The 10,058-nt window shown below is 42.2% G+C and overlaps 1 protein-coding gene and 1 non-coding gene across 2 annotated transcripts; one reads left to right on the forward strand and one right to left on the reverse strand.

Moving 5' to 3' along the window:
* The first annotated feature begins 2,430 nt into the window (after positions 1-2,430).
* LOC112094221 lies at positions 2,431-3,670 on the forward strand. The gene is made up of 2 exons (XM_024174593.1): positions 2,431-2,494; positions 2,781-3,670. Exons 1-2 carry the CDS (start codon positions 2,431-2,433, stop codon positions 3,668-3,670), a joined length of 954 nt encoding a protein of 317 aa, XP_024030361.1.
* On the reverse strand, positions 2,831-2,937 carry LOC112094222. The gene has a single exon (XR_002903429.1). It is a non-coding gene; the product is annotated as a small nucleolar RNA R71 (small nucleolar RNA).
* Positions 3,671-10,058: the final 6,388 nt, after the last annotated feature.

A 10,058-nucleotide genomic window follows, 5' to 3' on the forward strand; every position in this document is an offset into this window, starting at 1 on the left:
GGAAGTTGGAACCAAGATCATAAATATGCATGTTTGTAGGATATGCAATGGGACAAGAGAATGATTATTTTATATAGTCATAAGAATCAAAGGTATTTGTATCGACAAATGCCACGTTTCTGGAGCATGGCTATATGATAGTTTTTATGGCCCAGAAGCAAAGCAGTTCTGGAAAAATTACTTTCCAATAAGATTGGACCACTACCGACAAGAGTTGTTGCAACGCAAAGAAGTAAGACCGCGATTCCTAATCAAACTCCTGTGGCACCTTATCGTAGTGGGAGGGTAAGCAAGTTACCTGATCGGTATACTGAAGAAGCACAGATCGTCACTGCTAATGACGGTAAGGAGGATCCGTTGACCTTTAAGGCTATGATGGATGATTTTGATAAGGAAAAGTGACAAGCAGCTATGAAACTCGAGATAGAGTCTATGTACTCCAACTCAGTCTGGCAACTTGTAGATCTACATGAAGGGGTAAAACCCATTGGATGTAAGTGGATCTTCAAGAGAAAGAGAGGAGTGGATGAAAAAGTAGAGACTTATGAAGCAAGACTAGTGGTTAAGGGTTACACCTAGAAAGAGGGAGTTGATTGTGAGGAAACTCTCTCACCGGTAGCCATGCTTAAGTTCATCAGGATACTCTTCACCATAACAGCATATTTTGAATATGAGATATGGCAAATGGATGTCAAGACAGCGTTTCTGAATAGCTATCTTGAGGAAACCATCTATATCGATCAGCCAGAGGGTTACATAGAGAAAGGTCTAGAGCAGAAAGTCTGCAAACTGTAGAGATCCATTTATGGATTGAAGCAAACTTCTAGATCATGGAATATTAGGTTTGATGAGGCTATTAAGTCTTATGGATTTGATCAAAACCAAGATGTTTCAAACAAAAGAAAAGAAGAAGTTCTTATTCTTTACAAGCCCGAATATATGATATTCAGTGGGAATAGTCAGTCGTTGTCAGTTGAACTCAAGATTCGATCATTCGGTAGCCGTACATTGTATCCTTAAGTATATAAGGAAAATAAAGAAACTATAAGATAGTTTAGTTAGTGAAAGAGTTGTCTTTCACTGGATACATAGACTTTGACTATGAGTCATTGATAAGTTGATTTTTCATCAATTTATCCCTGTCATATATTATAGTTTTGAGCAAATTTTAGTTAATTTGTCACTAGTCTTATGTTTATGTTAATCTGTTTTGTAGGAATTACAAAGTGGAGAAAATCGAATGAAAAAGATAAAGAAGTCCATGAAAATCTCTATTTGTGTGGGCTGCAGTGCACTAGGAGCAAGCTACAACCTGAGACTTCCAGAGAGCTTTCCAAGAAAGAATTCCAGAGAGCATTCCAGAGAGCATTCCAGCTTCAGGCTGCAGCGCTCCATAAGGTGCTGCAGCGCGCCCTGCAGCCAGCCTGACGCACGCTTAGGCGCAGTTCAAGGCGCACTTAGGCGTGCATCCCAGAATTTGCCTGGGAATTGAGATGCGTGCTGCAGCGCACATCCCCATGGGCTTAGGCACGCGTCTAGAAAACCTTAGACCTCGTTGACATGCGCTGCAGCGCACATCCATGGGCTGCAGCGCGCCTATCTTGAATTTAGACAATTGTACACATTTGGGAGGTGATATAAAAGGAAAAGAAAGTTGCTGGAAGAGGGTTGGACACGGAGAGTGGAGAATTTAACTAGAGACACGGCTGGAGCCCTAGGTCTGAAGAAAAGCAGCTGTAACTAAGGATTTCTGAGATTTTCAAGGGGATTCAAGCATATTATTTCACTTAGCGCTCGAGAGAGGGAGTGAGATTATCTTAGTACCCATGATCTAGGATTGAATATAATACATCAACAAGTGACAAATTTAGATAAATATAACATAATTAGGTGAAGTCGAATCCCCCCTAGCCCATTTTAAATATAGAGATCCCTTCGATCCAAATCACCTTCGCATCCGTTGTTTGCATTTTTTAGTCTAGTTTAGTTGTTTAATTTAGTTTCAATCCCTTAATTTCATATTGTCTAGATAAAATCGGTTTAGATAAAGAGTGATACTTAGTTCTTCCTAATTAACAATCCCAGTGGACGATACTCGATCCTCGGATCATTATTACTTCGCGATTCATACACTTGCGAGCACACATTAAATTTTAAGCAAAATTATTTTCGCGTACAAGTTTTTAGCGCCATTGCCGGGGATTGGCAATTTAGGATTTAAGCTAATATTGTTGTGAAATAGATTGATTTTAATTTAGACCTTTATCTTTATTTTATTGACTTAACTTTTGTTAATTTAATTTCTTTAATATATTCTTTTGGTTGCAGTGTATGCGCCGAGTCTATAGCTTGGAGACTGTTCCTTTAGACCCAGAAATTGAGAGAACTATTTCGAGACTAAGAAAGGAACATTAGAATAGAAACCGAGTCATGGCAGAGGGTAACAACAACAACCAGCAGAGGGCTTTGAGGGATTACTTCAGAATAGAAACCGGTAGTGAATGAGAATTATTCTGGCATCAGGAGGCAGCCGATCAACGTGAACAACTTTGAGCTGAAGCCTACATTGATAAATATGGTTCAGCAAAATCAGTACGGGGGGCTACCGTCTGAAGACCCTAATGTGCATCTAGCAATGTTTCTGGAGATCTGCGACACCATCACGATGAATGGTGGGGACTAGGACATTATCAGAATGCGCATGTTCCCGTTCTCACTTAGGGACAAGGAGAGGGGTTGGCTCCAATCAGTTTAAGCTGGTAGTATTGGCACGTGGGAAGAGTTGGCACAGAAGTTTCTAACCAAGTTCTTCCCTCCGTCAAAGACCGCTCATTTAAGGAGCGAGATTGTGCAATTCAGACAGATCGACTTTGAGCCTCTCTATGAGGCCTGGGAGCGTTTCAAGGAGTTGCTTAGAAAATGCCCGCAGCATGGATACGAGGACTGGTTCCAAATTCAGATATTCTACAATGGTCGGAATGGACAAACTAGGACAATTATAGATGCGGCATCAGGAGGGATGATGTTGTCCAAGACCTATGAGGAGGCCGAATTATTATTGGAGGAGATGGCCTCCAACAATGCTCAATGGCCAAGTGAGCGGTCAAGTGTGAAGAGGGCTGTAGGAATGCATGAGATTGATCTGTTGGTCACTTTTTCAGCACAAATATCAGCTTTGACCAACAAGATCTCAGAGTTAACCGCAAAGGAAGCCACATCGAGTAAGGAGACGGCTATGGTTGCAAGTACATCTTACATAGGTGAAGGTGGTGCTGCAGAACAAGTGCAACATATGAACAGCAGGAATTTCAACTACCGAAGCAATAACATGCCGAGCAACCTGCCTTCTCAGTACCACCCAGGTCTCCAGAACCACGAGAACTTTTCTTATGGAAACAACAAGAATGTATTGCAACCTCCTCCAGGGTATAGTCAGCCATTATCTCAGAGCAAGCCGTCGATAGATGACCTGTTGAGCACGTTCATTGTAGAAACCAGGGGGCGGTTCAACAAAGATGAGGCTAGACTTGATAATATCGAGACTCATTGCACAAACATGAGTGCTACTGTGAAGACTATGGAGACACAGATTCGCCAACTCGCCGACTCAATGAAGAGCCTATCATCCGGGAAGTTTCCTAGTGACACTGTGAAAAACCCCAAGGAGTAATGTAACGCAGTCACCTTAAGAAGTGGGAAAGAAGTTGAGGTTCCTAAACCCCAAGAGGATAAAACCGAGGAAGAAGAGGTAGGATCGGAGCAACCGAAGGAGAGTGCAAGGCCTAAGTCAATCTCTTTTCTGGATAATCCTCCTCTCATCACTCCTACCCTTCCGTATCCGCAAAGATTCAAGAAGAAGAAGAAGATGGATGCTCAATTTTCAAAGTTTTTAGAGATTTTCAAGAAGATCCATATCAACATTCCGTTTGCGGATGCATTTGAACAAATACCTAATTATGTCAAGTTTATGCAGGATGTCATGGCAAAGAAGCGGAGGTTGGAGGATTATAAGACCGTCAAGCTAACGGAAGAGTATAGCGCTATCCTTCAAAGGAAATTGCCTCAAAAGTTGAAGGATCCTGGGAGTTTCACTATTCCGTGTACTATTGGAGATTCTCACTTCGAGAAGGCCTTGTGTGATCTTGGAGCTAGCATCAACCTCATGCCTCTATCAGTTTTCCAGAAACTGGGGCTTGGAAAGGTCACCCCTACAACTATCTCCCTGCAAATGGCGGATAGGTCCATTACCTACCCATGGGGAATCATTGAAGATGTATTGGTAAAGGTGGATAAGTTCATCTTCCCGGTTGATTTTGTAGTTTTGGACATGGAACAGGATCGGGATATCCCCATTATCCTTGGGAGGCCTTTCCTAGCTACCGAAAGGGCTTTAATAGATGTGCACAATGGGAACTTGACTCTAAGGGTCAATGAGGAGAAAGCCATATTCAACATCTTAAATCCCAAGAGGTCTCCACAAGAAAAGCCGACTTGTGACCGAGTGGAGGAAGTGAAATCTTTTATCAAGTTCACTCAAGAAGTTGTGCCGAAAGATTATTTGGGGAATGGCCCTACCAATTCCCTAACAAAAAACAAATCGAGTAATGAACATTGTCCTAAGAAAGATGAAGCGGGGGAGTATGTTGTTAACAGGGTCGAAGCCATTGCCACCCCGATGAACAATGAAAAGGTGGTGCCCAAGAAGAAAGCCAAGAAGAAGCACGACCAACGAACCTTGTGGCAAGATCTCACTCCAGGTCAACGCGTCCTTCTTTTCAACTCTCAGTTGAAGCTCTCCCCCGAAAAAGAGGAGTTAAGATGGTCTGGACCATTGAAGATGTATTGGTAAAGGTGGATAAGTTCATCTTCCCGGTTGATTTTGTAGTTTTGGACATGGAACAGGATCGGGATATCCCCATTATCCTTGGGAGGCCTTTCCTAGCTACCGAAAGGGCTTTAATAGATGTGCACAATGGGAACTTGACTCTAAGGGTCAATGAGGAGAAAGCCATATTCAACATCTTAAATCCCAAGAGGTCTCCACAAGAAAAGCCGACTTGCAACCGAGTGGAGGAAGTGAAATCTTTTATCAAGTTCACTCAAAAAGTTGTGCCGAAAGATTCTTTGGGGAATGGCCCTACCAATTCCCTAACCAAAAACAAATCAAGCAATGAACATTGTCCCAAGAAAGATGATGCGGGGGAGTATGTTGTTAAGAGGGTCGAAGCCATTGCCACCCCGATGAACAATGAAAAGGTGGTGGCCAAGAAGATAGCCAAGAAGAAGCACGACCAGCGAACCTCGTGGCAAGATCTCACTCCGGGCCAACGCGTCCTTCTTTTCAACTCTCAGTTGAAGCTCTCCCCCGAAAAAGAGGAGTTAAGATGGTCTGGACCATTTAAGACCAAGCGAGTGTCTTCATTCGGTACCATTGAGCTAGAACCAGGAAGATGAAGTTGTGTTCATGTCCAGCTAGGGACGTTAAATCAAGCGCTTCTTAGGAGGCAACCTAAGTTTCCACCCCTTTATTTGTTTTGATTTTTTTTTTTTTAGATTAATTTTGTGTGATTTGTTTATCATTGATTTATTTTGTTGATAATGGTGTTATTAGGTTTTTCTAATACAACTTGTATGGCAAGTGTTGATAATATATATATATATATATATATATATATTTGTGATTGTTTGTAGGTCATTGGAGGTCATGAAAATTTCTGGAGGCTAGATTTTTATCAAGCTAGATTACCATCAGGCTAGATTTCTAGAGGCTTGAGAGAGGGAGTGTATTAGGTTAGAGCGTGACCAGCGCGATCCCAGTGTGCATTCCAGATCGAAGACGCGCGCCTAAGCGCGCACAAGCTCACGCTGTAGCGCGCGTCTCCCAGAAAGGAAAAAAAAACCCGAAGTCGTGCGCCTAAGCGTGCACAAACTCGCGCTGCAGCGCGCGTCCCCAGAAATGGATTCCCAGATCCACTTGTTTATGGAAACTCTCCTGAGCCCTAGCCCCATTTATGCCTCCCTTTTAAAAATTTTCAGCCACCACCTGAATTTTCTTAGCCAAAAATCCTCTCAAATTCTCTCAAATCCTCTCAAGCTCTCATTTTTCACCTTAAATCACCCAATACTTTCTCCTTCAAGCGAATCTATTGAAGATCTTGGTGTTTTTCATTTGAATTCTTCTCAAATCTTCAAGGCATCAAGTAAGTGGCACTTTTCCCTGCGTTCTTCCTAAGATTTCAATTTATCTGGGCCTTCAACTCTCTAGGGAGTTCGAGCACTTGTGAAACTTACATTTATGCGCACAAAAAACACTAAATTTTTAGGGGAAACTCTGCCGAATTTTTCAGAAAACTATTGTGTATTAGAGATTTTTTTTTGGAGCTTGGGCGTTCATTTAGTGAAAAAATCAGAATTTAGAGTGAAACTTTGGGGGTGTTTGCTTAGCAAATTTTTGGGCTGCTGTTTAAAAAAAAATGCCGCGGAAGGCACTTGCAAACCGGATTATGTTTGGGGCGAGTTCCAGCAACCGCCCACCCGCCCCTTGCCCGGTAGAACCCCTTGCCCCAGCAATGCCTCCTCCTGATTATGGCATCAGTCGGTTTGTGTCGAAGGACGTGAAAAAACAATATGAAAGGCACAATAAGAGTCGGGCTTGCATTCGAGAAAGGGGTTTCGACACAAGAAATGGTGAATTGCCGCCGGACATCATGAATGTTATTCGAGACAGGGGCTGGGAAAAATTTTGTTCTGAGCCTGCAGCGGGGTCCACTACTCTCGTTCGTGAATTTTTCGCGAACGCGAGAAAGTGTACCAAGAACAAGACCAAGGTGGGAGGGCGTGTGATTAAATTTGATGCTGAGACAATTAACAATCACTTTGGCATCCCCGCCACTAGTTCTTATCAGCAACAAGACTTTCCGGACCGAGATCCGCAGGAAATTCTGGAAGCCCTTTGCGACGGGCGTGCAAGGTGGACAATAAAACAAAACACTGACTCCGCCTTCGAGGCTCGATATCTGGCGAACTACACCAAGGTGTGGTTCCATTTTGTATGCACTATGCTTATTCCTTTGACTCACATCTCGGTGGTTACAAAAGATAGGGCCTTGGTCCTACTAGCAATTAAGAGGGGAGAGCCCTTAAATGTGGGGGCCATCATTAACAGCGGTGTTCACCATGCCCTGCGGAAAAACATCATTGGCCTCCCATACCCGTCGTTGCTGACGGAGCTTTTTCTGGCCGCTGGAGTGGCCATGCCGGATGCACATCTTGAGAAGCCCATTCAGGCTTTTGATCTCAACAGCATCATACGGATCGCTTCCGGCCGGACGGCCTCAGAGCAAGATGGAGGAGCAGGATCATTGCAGCCCCCACAGCCAAAGTGGAAGCGGGCAGCCACTACGTCTCGTGAGGACTTTGCAAGCCGGGTTGATCGGTATGAGGAGCAAATTGCCGATCTACAGAGTCAGTCCGCCTTGACTAGAAAGCTGATCATTGAGCTGGTGGAACACCACACCGCTTGCTTGACATCGCTGGAGCAGGAACTGACCCAAACTTGAATTGATGCGGGTTTCGGCGCCGGCAGCTATTTGCGTGTCCCTCCTTTCCCTGAGCACATCCAGAGGACTAACCCATACTTGAATTGATGCGGGTTTCGGTGTCGGCAGCTATTCGCGTGTCCCTCCTTTCCCTAAGCACATCTGGAGGACTTACTGGCCGAGCTTCCAGCAGCAACCACAGTCCAGCAATCAGCAGCAGCAGCCCGACTTCCAGCCACCACCACCTCCGCACACCATGGATGAGGACCACCCTTAGGAGGCGAGAGTCATATCTCGCCTCCCTGGTATTCTTCACTTACACTTCATTGTTGGCTTGTATTTTAATAACATTGAGGACAATGTAATCTGTAAGTGTGGGGGGAACTTCTAGATGCTATCAATACTTGCTATTTTGATTATGTTTTCGTTTGTTTATTTCGTTTGTTTAATTTAGATTTTATGTTGATCATTTTATTTATTCATTTTGAAAAAAAAAAGAATTTTTAGTGAGTTGTTTTTCTGCTCCTCCTGATGATCAATGAACCAATGATGACATTATCTCCTAATTTCTCTGAGTTTTTGTGCAATGTGTCGTTTGTGAATTCTGTGTGCTTGACAATTGGTGAACATGAAACTCTCTAGTTCTCACAAGAAAAGACCTTATCACTAATCATTTAGGGACCTAGAGGAAAATTATTCATTTAATCAAGTCCATGGCACATTAGGGATTCTAGAACTCAACTTAGGGAAACTCGAGGCGAAATCTTAGGCTAGCTAGTTAGCGGAGAAATGATTTAGGCATTTTCTTGGATCATTTGAGCCTTAAATAGCTAACCTATGGAAAACTTACCACTATTCTCCCCCATTGAGCCTATGTGACCCCGTTTTCTTTCATTACCCACATAAATTAACCTAGCCATTTTATAAATCTCCTTCACTTAACCTATCATTTATAGGCATGTTTGCATCATTGCATGAATTTGAAGATATAATTGTTGAGAGCAATCATGAAAGTGTTGAGCATTTCATTTGTGGTTTAGGAATAAAAAAAAATGAAAAAAAAATGAAAAAAAAGAGAAAAAGAAAATAAATTCGTATGAATTTCTTGTTTTTGTGTTTTGAGTTTATTTATGAATAAAGTTTTGTGGGAATGGTGGTAAATAGAGAATTCAGCAAAGTCAGAGTTGATGTGTGGGTTTCCAATCATTCATGCAGGATCCATTGGATGCACTTCATGCCTAGGGTGATCTTAAGCCTAAAATTTCCCATCTCATCCACCTTTAGCCCAAGCCGAACATTACAGGCTTGGAAAGTCCTTTTGATCTTCAAAAACTAGTTTCGCCTACATTAGTGGAGAGCGGAACTAAGTTGGGCCTACGGAATCCTAAGCTTTAAGTACTTAAACATGGATTTCTAAGTTGAATAAGTGAATCCGGGTACCGGATGGTTGAGTGTGAGGCAGGAGACTTGAGTGTTTTTATGTGCATCCAACATGTTGAAATTCTAGAACATCACAAGGGATCGCCTTGCATAAGAACTCGAGATTTTAGGAGATGTTAAGGACCAAAGATTGATCATCGGGATATGTGGAACACTCACTCTTTATTTGTGTTTTGTTTTGTTTTGTTTGTTTTATTTTGTTTCGTTTTGTGTTAGGTTTAGATGTGTTAGCATTGCCTTTTGAGTTTTAGTTCTCTTTGTTCTTTTGTTTACATTATTTTGCTCGGGACTAGCAAAAGCTTAAGTGTGCGGGTATTTGATAAGTTGATTTTTCATCAATTTATCCCTGTCATATATTATAGTAATTTGTCACTAGTCTTATGTTTATGTTAATCTGTTTTGTAGGAATTACAAAGTGGAGAAAATCGAGTGAAAAAGATAAAGAAGTCCATGAAAATCTCCATTTGTGTGGGCTGCAGCGCAGTAGGAGCAAGCTACAGCCTGAGACCTCGTTGATGCGCGATGCAACGCACATCCATGGGCTGCAGCGCGCCTATCTCGAATTTAGATAGTTGTGCACATTCGGGAGGTGATATAAAAGGAAAAGAAAGTTGCTGGAAGAGGGTTAGACATGGAGAGTGGAGAATTTAACCAGAGACACGGCTGGAGCCCTAGGTCTGAAGAAAAGCAACTGTAACTAAGGATTTCTGAGATTTTCAAGGGGATTCAAGGCAGTTTGAAGGCTTTGGAGGAGATTATCCAACAGGAGTTCTTCATTACTGTTGCAATATAATTTGACTATGCTTGCAAGTGCACAAGTCATACAAGTAATAAAGTGGTCCGAAGACCGATATCGTCCCACGAGGATTGACGTTAAGAACATAAACTAACTATTGTGAATATCATATCTTAACTTTATCTAAGCGATCAAATTTGGATGTGATAAACTCAAAGAAAAACTAAAATAAAGGAAAACTAAATCAAAAGGAAAGATGACAGTAATTAATAATACGTGCTGAAATTAGAATGGAAAATCAATATGATAAAAATGCTAGGGTCTTGACTTCACTCTATTGCGAT

This window comes from Morus notabilis, unplaced genomic scaffold (assembly GCF_000414095.1).
Source record: "Morus notabilis unplaced genomic scaffold, ASM41409v2 Scaffold1264, whole genome shotgun sequence".
In the NCBI taxonomy this organism is placed as follows: Eukaryota; Viridiplantae; Streptophyta; class Magnoliopsida; order Rosales; family Moraceae; genus Morus; species Morus notabilis.